This window comes from Lucilia sericata, unplaced genomic scaffold (assembly GCF_015586225.1).
Source record: "Lucilia sericata isolate MDLA Ls3-8-SP2 unplaced genomic scaffold, ASM1558622v1 Contig001224F_arrow, whole genome shotgun sequence".
Lineage (NCBI taxonomy): Eukaryota > Metazoa > Arthropoda > Insecta > Diptera > Calliphoridae > Lucilia > Lucilia sericata.
The window spans coordinates 55,718-72,372 of NW_023995184.1; the positions used below are offsets into that span (position 1 = coordinate 55,718).

At 33.3% G+C, this 16,655-nt stretch overlaps 3 protein-coding genes across 3 annotated transcripts; 1 reads left to right on the forward strand and 2 right to left on the reverse strand.

The window, feature by feature from the left end:
* Positions 1 to 174: 174 nt before the first annotated feature.
* LOC119610541 (alpha-1,2-mannosyltransferase ALG9) lies at positions 175 to 2,643 on the reverse strand. The gene is made up of 4 exons (XM_037965802.1): positions 2,418 to 2,643; positions 1,955 to 2,323; positions 1,414 to 1,891; positions 175 to 1,160 (listed from the first exon to the last, which is right to left on the reverse strand). Exons 1-4 carry the CDS (start codon positions 2,537 to 2,539, stop codon positions 282 to 284), a joined length of 1,848 nt encoding a protein of 615 aa, XP_037821730.1. The 5' UTR covers positions 2,540 to 2,643; the 3' UTR covers positions 175 to 281.
* A 3,469-nt stretch (positions 2,644 to 6,112) lies between these two features.
* LOC119610537 (DNA replication licensing factor Mcm2) lies at positions 6,113 to 9,421 on the forward strand. The gene is made up of 4 exons (XM_037965796.1): positions 6,113 to 6,343; positions 6,404 to 7,438; positions 7,504 to 8,595; positions 8,665 to 9,421. The coding sequence occupies exons 1-4, from the start codon at positions 6,338 to 6,340 to the stop codon at positions 9,184 to 9,186; spliced, it is 2,655 nt and encodes an 884-aa protein (XP_037821724.1). The 5' UTR covers positions 6,113 to 6,337; the 3' UTR covers positions 9,187 to 9,421.
* Positions 9,422 to 9,462: 41 nt separating this feature from the next.
* On the reverse strand, positions 9,463 to 11,726 carry LOC119610538 (probable ATP-dependent RNA helicase DDX55 homolog). The gene is made up of 3 exons (XM_037965797.1): positions 11,501 to 11,726; positions 11,040 to 11,435; positions 9,463 to 10,975 (listed from the first exon to the last, which is right to left on the reverse strand). The coding sequence occupies exons 1-3, from the start codon at positions 11,600 to 11,602 to the stop codon at positions 9,659 to 9,661; spliced, it is 1,815 nt and encodes a 604-aa protein (XP_037821725.1). The 5' UTR covers positions 11,603 to 11,726; the 3' UTR covers positions 9,463 to 9,658.
* Positions 11,727 to 16,655: the final 4,929 nt, after the last annotated feature.

A 16,655-nucleotide genomic window follows, 5' to 3' on the forward strand; every position in this document is an offset into this window, starting at 1 on the left:
TATTAAAAATTAAAAACAAATATACGTTATTTAAATAAAATTATTTTTATTAAAACCGTTTTATTCAATCTTTGGCTTACATTTCTGTAAATATGGACAAAATCATTTTAAATATTTACTATTAAAAACACTTTTCTCTAGAAAGTCATGTAAATATTGCAAATAGAATTATTATTTTTTTTTTTCAAAAGTCGTTGCCCTTTTAAATGCTGTCTTTACATATGTATAAACCTATAAAAAACTTAAGTAAATTAACCCATTCCATATTAGTATCCTTAAATCTAACTAAGTTTCATTTTCTTTCTTTTCAATAGATTAAAATTGCCATATTTCGTGTAATTATCGGTTAAGAAAGGTATATAAAATGCTCTATAAAATCTATGGGATTTTTCTGTTATTAAAAACGGTAAACTTTTCATTATAGACCAATCTTTTGTTCTTTTCGAGTAGCTAGGTTGTAGTTCAGTATATTTTCCTTCATCGAAATCTATTAGAAAATCACAATTTTCATACGGGAAATGCATACGTTCGTCACCCTTATTCATATCATTAAAATAGGGATGTATTATTTGTGTAGCATTTTCCCCTTCAGCATAGTAGGCTGGTAGCATTCCATCGAATTCGGATTTCAGAAAACGTAAACGAAAGTTTTGAGCGGGAAAGAAGAAACTGCCAGGATAACGATACCAGTCCTTGCCAATACAAACATTATATATTTGATTTTGTCTATATTGTGGTGTAGTTTTGAATTGTGTTAATTCCATCATTAGATCCATGGGAGCATGATAATTACGATAGAGTGCAAATACGCGTGATAAACCCATTAAAGTACTTATCATCATTATGAAAATTGCTATGAACATGGTGTGATCCAAATAATGAGCGCCAGAAGTAGCATTTTTAATTTTTACCACTAGAGTTTTAAGGCGGAAAAATATACGTTGAAACACATCTACTGTAATGGCACCACACAGAGATATTAACGGATAAACAGGGAATAGAAAACGTTCTTCCTTATGGGGTTGAGCAAAAAATACCAACAGCCATAAATAGAATGGTGCTAACGTTAGGTAACGTGGAAAATTTAAAGTTGAACTTGATTTGGCGGGCACCACAAAGTAGTCGATTACTAACATTATGGGTGTGATTAACGATAAAAGCTGAAAAATAACAAAAATATAATTTGTATTGCTAGGAATTAAAGTAAACTTGGGATATTATTAAATCTAAAAAAAACACAATCTTTTTAAAACTATCACTTAATCCACTTAATTTTTGGATAAAATTTCCTATTATTTGTGTAATAGAAAAACGTGTAACTTGGCAACTCTACATAAAAATTTCAAAATAAACATTGTTGCCCATTTCTAACATTTACTTCCCTTAGAATTTGGGATTAATTACTATACTTACCCAAACAATATTGAAATTCAAAAATCCATTTATCAAATAGTAACTCAAAGGTTCAGTACCAAAGATATTTGGACCATGGCTGGTAAACACATTATATATGACAATGTTCAAAGGAGCAAATGTGAATTTTCCAAAATAGCTCGAATCAATGACAGTCATAGGTATGGCAATAGTAGCAGCTGATATACCGGCCCACAAAAAGAACGTCCGGAACATGCGTTTACGTAATAGCATATCCACTGCTATTGGTACTCCAATTAGACCAGCAAAAGGCCAACCCAATAAAGCCGAAATGGCTATGAAAAATACAGCCAAAGGATACTTTTGAGTCCACCAAGCGGCCAATGCCGAACAACCGAAATACATAGCAAAGGATGAAGGCAATAAAGCCGTGCTAGAAACAAACATGCCCACACTAAATAGTTGGAATATAAGCCATAAACGGCCTATATGTATACCAAATTCTTGACAAATGGATCTGTAATTAAAAAGAGAATCATTCAAGTTATGTGTATATTATACATCAACTGGTACCACTTGCTTGTACATAAATCTTTCCATTACGGCACAACCAAAACCCAGCATACAACGTATCATGTAAAAAATCAATATTGGGCTAGGATGGAACACTTTTTGATAAATCCATCCAGGAACTCCCTGCAACAACAGATAAGTGTATGAACGTAAAGCAAATTGTGGACTATACTCCCAGGTCTGTAGGCCATGACCGTTAATAATATAGTGCAGTGGTTCCCAATAGTTGTAGGTTTCATCACAGTCCGATATATAGGCCCAAATGGCACTGCATAAACGGGCGCTAACAAATGTTTTGAAAGCCGTATGAACACTTGGCACTACATTTGTTTTCTCACTACTCGACGCTGTTTCCTGTTGATTTTTATGACTATTACTAAAAGAAAAAATCGTTATGTGGTGACTTAATATTGTGCCAATATCCATACCGGCTTTTTTTTGTAGGTGTTGCAATGCTTGTTTGTTCTTACCTTAATTTCTTGTTTTCTTTCTTTGTCACTGTTGTGTTGAGCTTTTTAGGAGGTTTTCGTGAACCCACATTGTTGTCCTGTTTATTGGCATTATAACGTTGCCTGGCCGCTGGTGGTGCCATGATTTAACTTAAAAATTATCTCGTTTTTTTAATTATTCCAATAAAATTCTGTAGTAAATAACAAATTTGTGACGTGAAAAAATCTTATCAGCTGAAGGGTGGTTGATAGTGTTGTTAATTTAGCGATTTTTAATAATGTCCATTATTTTTATTTATTAAGTGGAAAATTCTCGCCAAAAGCAGGGATAGGAATAATTACCTAAATATTTAGAAGGAATTAATATCTGATGTCATGGCATAATGTGAGACACTATTGTAAAGCTTAAGGAGACTAAGTAATCCTAACATATTCTAAAATCCGTTGGTTTTATGACATAGACATTCCAATATTTCCATAGATTTTCAGAACCAAATATAAAGTATTCTATTATCAATTATTTCGTATGGTTTAATTTAATTAAATTGTTAATAACTATGATGAAAATGTTTTTCCAGGCTAGGTTTGTTTTCGTTTAATACCCAAAAGTGTTTATTGAAATCTAGATTTGGTATATTTGTGAGATCTAGAAGATTAAAAAATGTAAGTAATGGTGTTAATTAATTATTTATTTGTCTATAAAGAACGTCTTTTCAAGAAAGAGGAGGCATCATGATGGTCTCCTGGAAGAATGCCCACAAGAGAGTGGCAATTGTATACCTCCCTAGTCACCTAGTCGGGCGGTGGTCGGTCGGCTAGTGGTGACATGGTATATTATCACCTAGAGGCAATGGAAGGAAGCTGATTGCCGTATTCAGGGGGTATCCTAGGGATACATACTTATTATTATACCATTGATCTCAGCAAAATCACTACCATACACCCATAATAGAAGGCCGATGTCTGTCTGGTGTGCCTTTCAGTGAAGCTCTTGTTGTCTCCAAACACTATGGTGGTCGAATATTTACAAGAAACAATTGTTAAGCCGCCTTTTATACAAATTTATAGCTTTGTAGAGAATGTCTTCACGGACCTAGAGGATATAACCTGGCTAGGTATGTAGATGTTGTTTGAGCAAAATATTGGTACTAACCATTGTGGGCTTTATGTCGACTTTAGATCCCTTATAGTTTTCACACTATACCAAATAAGCATTCTTGCTGGAATTAAAGTTTAAAACAAGTTTAATTCCAGTCAAACATTCAAATTTCAAGTGTTGAAATACACTTTCATTACACTTTAATTCAATAGCATTCTCCAGTGAAAACGAAACTTGAATTCAAGTCGAACATTACAATGTTTTTACAGTATAATTCAATGCACGAAATCTATATACATAATACATATATAAAATTCTAACGTTACTGACTGACTGACTGATTCATCATCGTAGAGCCTAAACGGTTTTAGCTAAAGAGCTGAAATTTAAACAAGAGGTTGGTCTTCCACCAAATAGATCCACTTAGACGGGATTTTTGGAAATGCGAATGATTAGGGGGTTAAAAATGGTAAAAACGGGTAAATTCGGTAACCTCATATCTCCTAAACTATAAAAGATACAAAAACAGTTTAAAGCTTATCGTCGTTCATTTAAAAAATAAGCGGGCAGGTGTCTGGTACTTTTTTCAAATTCGGCCCCTTTGGGGAATTAACGGGTAGAAACTGTAATATGGTACTTCTTTTGCACCCCATGTATCTTTTAAACCAGAGAACATTCAAAAAATATTTTTGAATACTTCATAACTTGACGAACAAATAAAAATATAAATTTAGTACTTTTTGGATATTCGGACGTTTAAGGGGTGAAAATTGTACCTATTTTTGGTACTTTTTTATAAAACATTGTTTTTGGTTTATTAACTTATACATATGAATACATAATAACGGGCTCCCAATACGATGTTGCAACTGGTACTTTTTTGACTTAGAACTTAGAAACATGTAATTAAGCACTTGAGAATCTATAAAAGTTGACTTTTTGGTACTTTTTCGTTCTTCAAAAGGTACTTTTTGAGTTTTCTATTTTTCGTTTTTCGACTGGTACTTTTTGATTTTTTTATAGTATTGAACCTAGAAACATGAATTTAGGAATGTACAGCCCGGATTAAGTAATAACATATAAAAGGGAACTTTTTGGTACTTTTTCGTTCTTCAAAAGGTATTTTTTGAATTTTCTATAATATTGAACATGGAGTAAGTGAGAACATATAAAACGGGACTTTTTGGTACTTTTTCGTTCTTCAACTTGTACTATTTAGATTTTCTTTTATAATGAACCTAAAAACATAAAACTAAGCAATCAGTGAATGAAAATTTAAACTGGAGTATTTCTGGTAATTTTTCGTTCTTTAACTGGTACTTTTTGAATTTTCTAAAATATTGAATATATAAACATAAAATTAAACACACAATATCCATTTTGCAAAAAGGGCTTGATATCAATCGAAATCTCAATAGGCCATAATTGACCCTGCCCCCTTCAATAATTGATTTTAACGTTTTCTCATACTTTGTTGGAACGAAAATATGTAATGTAAATATGTATATGAAATCTTCTTCAGAAAATGACTTAAACGCACATAAATGGCTTTCAAATGTCGATGTCGAAGAAAAAAATATTTTTAGAAACCGAAACTTACATTTATGAAAAATAAAATTTTGAGGATCGGTCCGCCTACATAACCCTCTTACAGAAAATCAGTTTATAGCTAATACATCATTCCAAAAGTTATCATTATGAAAGATTTATGGTAGAATAAAAAAAATACTTTAAATTATAGAGAACTTTGTCCATAATTGACCTAATTCCACATTTAAGTCTCTAATCCGAAAATCACGGTGACGTTCTTATTAATCTAATGATCAAAGTCCATATATATATGTGATCCCTTTAAATGATGTTGTTCTGGAAGAACATTAACATCCATGTAAACATTTTGGGTAATAAATTGGGGGACTACCAATGAAGGGAGCGGAACCTCCCATATGAATTAAATACAAAAATTCGTTTATCTGGGAAACTAATAGAATTAAATTTTTCAAATTTTGCACGAAGAACTTTAATATTCATCTGAACATTTTGGAGAAAAAAAGGCGGACTTTTATCTGGGGGGCTTGGAGCTCCCATATGAATTAAATAGAAAAATTCGTATAGAAATTGCAATAATTTGCATGGAATCTCCCATATGTAACAAATTGTATATCTGGAAAACCATTGTAGTTAGAATCATCAAAATCGTTAAGTGGGTTTCTTATTTATATTGCTTTTAGGGTAGCACAGCACACTGGGTATAGCTAGTAAATAAACAAATAAAATATCTTTGTTTTTACGTTTTATTTGGAGGATAGGGTTAAATATCGGCAGATCCTCGTAAAACTTGGAGAAAGGATTTGTTTTTAATTGTTAAGAATTTTTTTATTCATCCCTGCATAATTTCTCACACAACTTTTGAGCTTGATCTGTTTTGTTGTTATAAACAATATATTTGCTTCCAAAATCCCACTTTCTGATCTCTCGGATTCCGTTTTTATTTAAAATCGTTGAAAATTTAAAAACTAAACGTAGTTGAAAACTTAGCCGGCTTACAGTCGATTTTAAGCCGCCGCCGACATATTTAGTGTCAGTCGCCGACGCCGTTAACATTTGTCGGCGCAGGGATCTGATCGTATTACAACTCTGTTTGCGCGCCAAAAACAATTTACCTCTTCGCGTGTTTTATTTTTGCAAAACAAATTCCCAAACAACAATTTATTATAAAAATTGCATTCTTTGTGCATCGGTGGCTGCAGGCAAATACCAAGCGCTAAAAATTTGTTAAACAATTGTTATTTGTTAAGTTTGTTTAATTGTTTTTGATTAAAAGTTTATTTTCTTAATAAAAATGGCTGTAAGTTGTGTTAAAAAATGTGTGTGAGACTACAATTTTATAGATAAAATCTTTTTGTAGGATTTACCAAGTTCTCCACCGCCAGCAACACCCAGCGATGGTGCCGATAGACGTGATCTAAGGGCTGCCATGACTTCGCCCGTGGGAGATTTTGAGCCTTTTGAAAATGAAGATGAAATTTTGGGTGATCAAACGGTGCGTGATGAAGAAGAGGAAGATGGAGAGGAATTGTTTGGAGATAACTTGGAAAATGATTATCGTCCTATGCCGGAACTGGATCATTATGATCCTGCTATGCTCGATGATGAGGAAGACTTTTCCGAGTTATCACAGGGAGATCGTTTGGCAGCTGAACGAGAAATGAATAGGCGAGATCGCGCCAAGGGTATTCATCGTGACGATCGTGATTTGGGCTTTGATCAGAGCGATGATGATGACGATGTGGGTCCTAGAGCTAAGCGCAGGGCCGGCGAGAAAGCGGCTGTGGGAGAGGTAGAAGATTCCGAAATGGTAGAATCCATAGAAAATCTAGAAGATACTAAAGGTCATTCTACCAAAGAATGGGTTAGTATGCTAGGTCCTCGTACCGAAATTGCCAATCGCTTTCAATCGTTCTTGCGTACTTTTGTGGATGAAAGAGGAGCCTATACCTATCGTGATCGCATACGACGCATGTGTGAACAAAATAAATCTTCATTTGTGGTGTCCTATACTGATTTGGCAAATAAAGAACATGTGTTGGCTTATTTCTTACCCGAAGCTCCATTCCAAATGTTAGAGATTTTCGATAAAGTAGCCAAGGACATGGTTTTGTCTATTTTCCCTACCTACGAACGTGTTACTACGGAAATTCATGTGCGCATTTCTGAATTGCCCTTAATTGAGGAGTTGCGTACTTTCCGTAAATTGCATTTAAATCAATTGGTACGCACTTTGGGTGTAGTAACCGCCACCACAGGAGTTTTACCACAGTTATCTGTCATTAAATATGATTGTGTTAAGTGTGGTTATGTTTTGGGCCCATTTGTACAGTCTCAAAATGCTGAAGTTAAGCCCGGCTCATGTCCTGAGTGTCAAAGTACGGGTCCTTTCTCAGTAAGTGGTTATATAAGTTTTTTTTTTTTAAAGTGAAATTAATAATTTTTTGTTTGTTTTTACAGATCAATATGGAACAAACTTTGTATCGTAATTATCAAAAAATTACTCTACAAGAATCACCCGGCCGTATACCCGCTGGTCGTATACCTCGTAGTAAAGATGTTATCTTGCTGGCAGATCTTTGCGATCTCTGTAAGCCTGGTGATGAATTAGAGGTCACTGGTATCTATACCAATAACTATGATGGCTCTTTAAATACCGATCAAGGTTTTCCCGTCTTTGCTACTGTTATCATAGCCAATCACATTGTGGTTAAGGATTGCAAGCAGGTTGTCCAATCTTTAACCGATGAAGATATTGCCACCATACAAAAATTAAGCAAAGATCCACGTATTGCCGAACGTATTGTAGCTTCAATGGCTCCTTCCATTTATGGCCATGATTATATTAAACGCGCTTTAGCATTGGCTTTATTTGGTGGCGAATCCAAGAATCCCGGTGATAAACATAAGGTTAGAGGTGATATCAATTTGTTGATATGTGGTGATCCCGGTACAGCCAAGTCTCAATTTTTAAAATACACTGAAAAAATTGCCCCTCGTGCAGTCTTCACAACCGGTCAAGGTGCCAGTGCTGTAGGTTTGACCGCCTATGTTAGACGTAATCCTATTTCACGTGAATGGACTTTGGAAGCTGGTGCCTTGGTGTTGGCCGATCAGGGTGTATGTTTAATCGATGAGTTTGATAAAATGAACGATCAAGATCGTACTTCTATACACGAAGCTATGGAACAGCAATCTATTTCCATATCAAAGGCTGGTATTGTGACTTCTCTTCAAGCCAGATGTACTGTAATTGCTGCCGCCAATCCCATTGGTGGACGTTATGATCCCTCAATGACATTTTCGGAAAATGTTAATTTATCCGAACCCATTTTATCACGTTTTGATGTATTATGTGTAGTGAAAGATGAATTTGATCCCATGCAAGATCAACATTTGGCTAAGTTCGTTGTCAACTCACACATTAAACATCATCCCTCCAGTGAGGCTGAAATGGAGGAGACCCAACCCAGCGGTGTTAGTGAAATACCACAAGATCTTTTGAGACAATACATAGTATATGCCAAAGAAAATATAAGACCAAAATTAACGGTGAGTACAACTCGGATATAAGGTGTATTTGCAACAATTTAAATAAATATTATTTTCTTTTTTTGGCAGAACGTTGATGAAGACAAAATCGCCAAAATGTACTCCCAACTACGTCAAGAATCATTTGCCACCGGTTCTCTACCCATAACGGTACGTCACATTGAAAGTGTTATACGTATGGCTGAGGCTCATGCACGCATACATTTGCGTGAAAATGTCATTGAAGCTGATGTCAGCATGGCCATACGCATGATGTTGGAATCGTTTATCGAAGCCCAGAAATTCAGTGTTATGAAAAAGATGCGTACAACATTCCAAAAGTATTTGGCCTTCCAAAAGGATCATTCCGAATTGTTATTCTTTATATTGCGTCAGCTGACATTGGATCAATTGGCCTATATTAGATGTAAAGATGGTCCTTCTGCAACACATGTGGAAATTATGGAAAGAGATTTGTTGGAACGTGCCAAACAATTGGATATTTTCAATTTGAAACCATTCTATGAATCGGAATTGTTTAAACAAAATGGTTTTTCATACGATGCCAAACGGCGTATAATTTTACAAATTGTTACAGAAGCAGCCATTTAAGTTGTACAAACATTTTAAAGGAGGAGTACAAGTTGCATTTTTTTATATACCCATATATTGTTACATTATAAGGATTTTTATATAGATTTTAAGTTTCATTTAAACATTTGTTTTTTTTACGCAAAAGTTTGTGTTTAATTTTTTTCATTAAAATGTTTTATTTTTCTTAAATTGCAAAATAAATTTTTTGGCAAAGCAAACCACAGACAAGTTCGAATAAAGGTTTTAAATACTATACAATTATTAGCGGTTTTGTTAAATTCTCTAATTAGAGCAAATTGTTTATAAATTCTCGATAAAATCTTGAGTTTGAAAAATTTTTGAGTGAAAATTTTCGATTAAAAAATTTTGGTAAAAAAATTTATATAAAATTTTAAGGTTTTTATTTTTTTCAATAAAATTATTGGAAAACTTATTTTTAAACATAAATACAAAATTCAATTGTATGTACACTTCCTCTTAATAGTTTAATTTAATCCTCATCTATACCCATTTCTTTATTAAAATCTTCCTCACTAATTTTGTTCTTTTTCAATCTCTTAAACAAACGTATATCATTGGCCAACTCATCGAGATCTTCTTGGGTGAATTGCTGTTTACGTTTCTTTCCCTTCGCGCCATTGGCAGCTTCATCTGCTTTTTTGCGTTGTTTTTTAGCTTTTCTCAGTTCTTTTTTGGTTTTAACATCCATTTTTGCCTTTTTCGTTTGGTCCCAAGATTCAGTTTGTTTTTTATGTTTCTTTTTGCCCGGCCACTGTCCTGTCTCTTCGTAGGTTTTCACTTTTTCCTGTCTAGCCTGTTCTTTTTGGGCATTTTTATAGGTTAACTTATTGACATCAACTTCAAAGTTGGGGGCTATGAAATTATCGGCATTTAGGGTTTTTAACTCAGGCATACGGGGCATTTGTAGAAGACCATAACCCGTGGCAGCTTTGCCCATGTCCATATCTTTCAATCTTAAAATAGCATTACATTCATGTTTTCTATAGGCTTGTATGTGCGAGACGAAAGCTCTGACACCCTTGTCATACAAACCCTTATCGGAGGCTTGTAATTTATGTAATTTTTCCAGGGTGGGTTTTAGTTGATTCCTATCAAAACCTAAATCATCCATTTCTTCTAACTCCACTTTTTGGTTGATTTTCAAAAATGTCACATAAGCATCTTCGGTGGGTAAAAGAAATACCAAGGCATTGCCCTCATTACCCTGACGGGCAGTACGTCCCACACGATGCACAAAACTGGCAGCATTCGAGGGAGGATCCCACTGTATAACCCAGTCAATTTCGGGCACATCTAAACCTCTGGCCAACACATCTGTACACAACAATACCGATTTATCTTCTTTACGAAAACGTTCTATAATATTTTTACGTTTATTTTTCATTTTTCCATGTATACCCAAAATGGAACGATCTTTTAGAAATTGCGGTATAATTTCCGACCAGTATTCAACACAGGCACAGGTGGGAAAGAAAACCATAACTTTGCTATCTTTAGCTTTACTAGACTTGAGAAAATGTAATAAAGCTATAAATTTCTCATCGGCCTCTAGTAAAGTATAGTAGTTTTGTAAACGAATAGGTGTATTAATGGTCGATTTCTCTTTCACCGACACCAAAACCGGATTACGGAGACCAGCTCTTATAAGATCTGTTACTTCAGTTGTTTGAGTGGCTGAAAATAGTCCAGTACGTCTTTGACGCGGTAAATAGGCTAAAATATTATTTATGGTGGCTTTGAAGCCCAAATCCAATAAACGATCAGCTTCATCCAAAACCAAAAATTCCTATAAAGATAATATACATTTTTAATAAGATTTAAAAACCTTACATTTTATAGGTATAACTTACCAAACTTTTCACCCTCGCTGCCAAATTCAAATCCCCTTTACGTTGAAATAAATCCTCCAATCTGCCTGGTGTGCAGACCAATATACAAGGACCATCTTTTACCAATGATTTGATATCATCATCTATACTATTGCCACCCACTATTAATTTCTGCCGTAAATGGTTTAATTCTTCATGCTCCAAAAATCGTGCCAATACTTCTGATATCTGTATAGCTAATTCTCTTGTGGGCGATATAATTAAAGCACCAATTTCTTTAGGTAACCAGGGGGTTTCCTTATGGCGACGCTGTAGCATTTCTAATAGAGGCACTAGGAAAGCTAAAGTTTTACCAGAACCGGTAACAGCTTCAGCGGAGACATCTTTACGAGCCAATAATAAGGGTATAGTGGCGGTCTGTGGTATAAAAAAATAAAAATGTTAAAAACAACAAAAAATGGAAATGTTTTTTCTATTATTACCTGTACTGGTGTCATTAAACTAAAGCCCATATCTTGTATAACTTCTAAAACCGGTTCAGATAATGGAGGTTTATCTAGAGCAGTCCATTTTTTGCGCGACATATTGTTATTTTAACAAATAAATTTAATATTTTGTTAAGAAATTGAAAATAAAATATTTTTCTAGTGAAGTGTTGAATTGTTCTTGTTTGTTTTGGTTTTTTGTTGTTTTGACATTTCAACACGTGCTGAAGAGTTGCCATTGTTTTAAAGTTTAGTAGGTTTTAAAGCAACTAGCAAGAAACAGTGTTGGAAAAAGTTTGTTTATTTTTAATGGAAAATCGTTATTATTTCTAATTTAAATTTTACGCCATTTTTTTACAAAATAGATACTGTTTCTGGAAAATTATTGATTGTTCTCGATTTTTTCGATTAGTTCTCCATTTATAGAAAATTTTCGATAAATTCTCAATATATAAAAATTTTTTACTTAATTCTCAATTTATAGAAAATTTTCGATAAATTCTCAATTTATAGAAAATTTTCGATAAATTCTCGAATTTTACATAATTCATGATAAATCATTAATTTTAAATAAATACTCAATTTTGTAGAAAATTTTCTAAAAATTTTCCATTTACTGAAAATGTTCGATCAATTCCCTATCTTTTAAGAAGTTTTCAATTTTTGTTTTCAATAAACTATCTATTTATAAATGTCATTTTCTAATATATTATTTATATAGACAATTTTCTACAATTTAATTTTCTCTACTAAATAAAACTTTTTTAGACATTATAAATAATTTATTATAACGTTTTCAAGACATTTGCCTAAAGCAAGCAATTATATTTAATTAGTATTGCAAAAAAATTTTAAATTATGAAAATATGGTATGGGAGGACCTTATAGTACATACATATATCGGCATTGGCATACACGCAATGCACGTTGTTTTTGTTTATTTATTTTTGTTAGAACTTTTTACACAATTGTAGTTTCTTTAAGGGTTTGTCGTGGTAACCATGACAACCACTTAAAGGATATTTTATAGCAATTTTTTTATAACTACTGTAAAACGGGGTTTTAACGAACAACTTGAGTACGGTTCAGATTTTTGTCCAAAATCAAACTACATTTTGCGATTTTCTGGACCATAAAAGATTATTGATTTCTTTTCTTTCTTATACAAATATTCACCCGAAATTTCAAAATTAACTCCTGACTTTATAAAGGCTCCATTTTAGAACCAAGATTCAATATAATTACATAATCTTTGGAATTCTATTTAGAACACAAAACACTGATGTAATAGTGCATTGTATTTTATTATTATTAATTCCTTTCGATCCTGATAGAATCATAGGGCCATAGTACATCATATTTAATAATTGAAAATCTTTATATTAAACTTTATGAGGATTGGTACGTAACTGATTAAAGAAAATAACTTCGTAATGTGCAGGATTCGTCATAACCATGCTGTAGTGTATAAAAAGTTAAGGGCAACAAACACACATTGCACTATTCAATATTTACAGAAACATGTCTAGGAATATGAAAGTATAAAACATGATTACAAACCATGCAAGGTGTCCTTTAATTTACATGTAAAGGGTATAGACTAGACTATAGACTAGACTATAGACTTGGCTATAGACTAGACTATAGACTAGACTATAGACTAGACTATAGACTAGACTATAGACTAGACTATAGACTAGACTATAGACTAGACTATAGACTAGACTATAGACTAGACTATAGACTAGACTATAGACTAGACTATAGACTAGACTATAGACTAGACTATAGACTAGACTATAGACTAGACTATAGACTAGACTATAGACTAGACTATAGACTAGACTATAGACTAGACTATAGACTAGACTATAGACTAGACTATAGACTAGACTATAGACTAGACTATAGACTAGACTAGACTAGACTATAGACTAGACTATAGACTAGACTATAGACTAGACTATAGACTAGACTATAGACTAGACTATAGACTAGACTATAGACTAGACTATAGACTAGACTATAGACTAGACTATAGACTAGACTATAGACTAGACTATAGACTAGACTATAGACTAGACTATAGACTAGACTATAGACTAGACTATAGACTAGACTATAGACTAGACTATAGACTAGACTATAGACTAGACTATAGACTAGACTATAGACTAGACTATAGACTAGACTATAGACTAGACTATAGACTAGACTATAGACTAGACTATAGACTAGACTATAGACTAGACTAGACTAGACTATAGACTAGACTATAGACTAGACTATAGACTAGACTATAGACTTGACTATAGACTAGACTATAGACTAGACTATAGACTAGACTATAGACTAGACTATAGACTAGACTATAGACTAGACTATAGACTAGACTATAGACTAGACTATAGACTAGACTATAGACTAGACTATAGACTAGACTATAGACTAGACTATAGACTAGACTATAGACTAGACTATAGACTAGACTATAGACTAGACTATAGACTAGACTATAGACTAGACTATAGACTAGACTATAGACTAGACTATAGTCTAGTCTATAGACTAGACTATAGACTAGACTATGGACTAGACTATAAACTACACTATAGACTACTCTATAGAATAGACTATACACTAGACTATAGACTAGACTATAGACTAGACTATAGACTAGACTATAGACTAGACTATAGACTAGACTATAGACTAGACTATAGACTAGACTATAGACTAGACTATAGACTAGACTATAGACTAGACTATAGACTAGACTATAGACTAGACTATAGACTAGACTATAGACTAGACTATAGACTAGACTATAGACTAGACTATAGACTAGACTATAGACTAGACTATAGACTAGACTATAGACTAGACTATAGACTAGACTATAGACTAGACTATAGACTAGACTATAGACTAGACTATAGACTAGACTATAGACTAGACTATAGACTAGACTATAGACTAGACTATAGACTAGACTATAGACTAGACTATAGACTAGACTATAGACTAGACTATAGACTAGACTATAGACTAGACTATAGACTAGACTATAGACTAGACTATAGACTAGACTATAGACTAGACTATAGACTAGACTATAGACTAGACTATAGACTAGACTAGACTATAGACTAGACTATAGACTAGACTAGACTATAGACTAGACTATAGACTAGACTATAGACTAGACTATACTAGACTAGACTAGACTAGACTAGACTATAGACTAGACTAGACTATAGACTAGACTATAGACTAGACTATAGACTAGACTATAGACTAGACTATAGACTAGACTATAGACTAGACTATAGACTAGACTATAGACTAGACTATAGACTAGACTATAGACTAGACTATAGACTGACTATAGACTAGACTATAGACTAGACTATAGACTAGACTATAGACTAGACTATAGACTAGACTATAGACTATAGACTAGACTATAGACTAGACTATAGACTAGACTATAGACTAGACTATAGACTAGACTATAGACTAGACTATAGACTAGACTATAGACTAGACTATAGACTAGACTATAGACTAGACTATAGACTAGACTATAGACTAGACTATAGACTAGACTATAGACTAGACTATAGACTAGACTATAGACTAGACTATAGACTAGACTATAGACTAGACTATAGACTAGACTATAGACTAGACTATAGACTAGACTATAGACTAGACTATAGACTAGACTATAGACTAGACTATAGACTAGACTATAGACTAGACTATAGACTAGACTATAGACTAGACTATAGACTAGACTATAGACTAGACTATAGACTAGACTATAGACTAGACTATAGACTAGACTATAGACTAGACTATAGACTAGACTATAGACTAGACTATAGACTAGACTATAGACTAGACTATAGACTAGACTATAGACTAGACTATAGACTAGACTATAGACTAGACTATAGACTAGACTATAGACTAGACTATAGACTAGACTATAGACTAGACTATAGACTAGACTATAGACTAGACTATAGACTAGACTATAGACTAGACTATAGACTAGACTATAGACTAGACTATAGACTAGACTATAGACTAGACTATAGACTAGACTATAGACTAGACTATAGACTAGACTATAGACTAGACTATAGACTAGACTATAGACTAGACTATAGACTAGACTATAGACTAGACTATAGACTAGACTATAGACCTAGACTATAGACTAGACTATAGACTAGACTATAGACTAGACCTATAGACTAGACTATAGACTAGACTATAGACTAGTAGACTATAGAGTAGACTATAGACTAGACTATAGACTAGACTATAGACTAGACTATAGACTAGACTATAGACTAGACTATAGACTAGACTATAGACTAGACTATAGACTAGACTATAGACTAGACTATAGACTAGACTATAGACTAGACTATAGACTAGACTATAGACTAGACTATAGACTAGACTATAGACTAGACTATAGACTAGACTATAGACTAGACTATAGACTAGACTATAGACTAGACTATAGACTAGACTATAGACTAGACTATAGACTAGACTATAGACTAGACTATAGACTAGACTATAGACTAGACTATAGACTAGACTATAGACTAGACTATAGACTAGACTATAGACTAGACTATAGACTAGACTATAGACTAGACTATAGACTAGACTATAGACTAGACTATAGACTAGACTATAGACTAGACTATAGACTAGACTATAGACTAGACTATATACTAGACTATAGACTAGACTATATACTAGACTATAGACTAGACTATAGACTAGACTATATACTAGACTATAGACTAGACTATAGACTAGACTATAGACTAGACTATAGACTAGACTATAGACTAGACTATAGACTAGACAATAGACTAGACTATAGACTAGACTATAGACTAGACTATAGACTAGACTATAGACTAGACTATAGACTAGACTATAGACTAGACTATAGACTAGACTATAGACTAGACTAGACTATAGACTAGACTATAGACTAGACTAGACTATAGACTAGACTATAGACTAGACTATAGACTAGACTATAGACTAGACTAGACTAGACTAGACTAGACTATAGACTAGACTAGACTATAGACTAGACTATAGACTAGACTAT

What these genes read in the sequence shown, in the direction of transcription:
- LOC119610541 (XM_037965802.1), bottom strand. Translation starts at nt 2,539, where the DNA reads ATGGCACCACCAGCGGCCAGGCAACGTTATAATGCCAATAAACAGGAC. An exon ending in AAAGAAAACAAGAAATTAAG is followed by an intron (nt 2,324 to 2,417) that starts GTAAGAACAAAC and finishes TTTTTCTTTTAG; the next exon opens with TAATAGTCATAAAAATCAAC. An exon ending in ATGGAAAGATTTATGTACAA is followed by an intron (nt 1,892 to 1,954) that starts GCAAGTGGTACC and finishes TTTTAATTACAG; the next exon opens with ATCCATTTGTCAAGAATTTG.
- LOC119610537 (XM_037965796.1), top strand. An exon ending in AAAGTACGGGTCCTTTCTCA is followed by an intron (nt 7,439 to 7,503) that starts GTAAGTGGTTAT and finishes TTGTTTTTACAG; the next exon opens with ATCAATATGGAACAAACTTT. An exon ending in ATATAAGACCAAAATTAACG is followed by an intron (nt 8,596 to 8,664) that starts GTGAGTACAACT and finishes TTTTTTTGGCAG; the next exon opens with AACGTTGATGAAGACAAAAT.
- LOC119610538 (XM_037965797.1), bottom strand. Translation starts at nt 11,602, where the DNA reads ATGTCGCGCAAAAAATGGACTGCTCTAGATAAACCTCCATTATCTGAA. An exon ending in GTTTAATGACACCAGTACAG is followed by an intron (nt 11,436 to 11,500) that starts GTAATAATAGAA and finishes TTTATACCACAG; the next exon opens with ACCGCCACTATACCCTTATT. An exon ending in CAGCGAGGGTGAAAAGTTTG is followed by an intron (nt 10,976 to 11,039) that starts GTAAGTTATACC and finishes TTATCTTTATAG; the next exon opens with GAATTTTTGGTTTTGGATGA.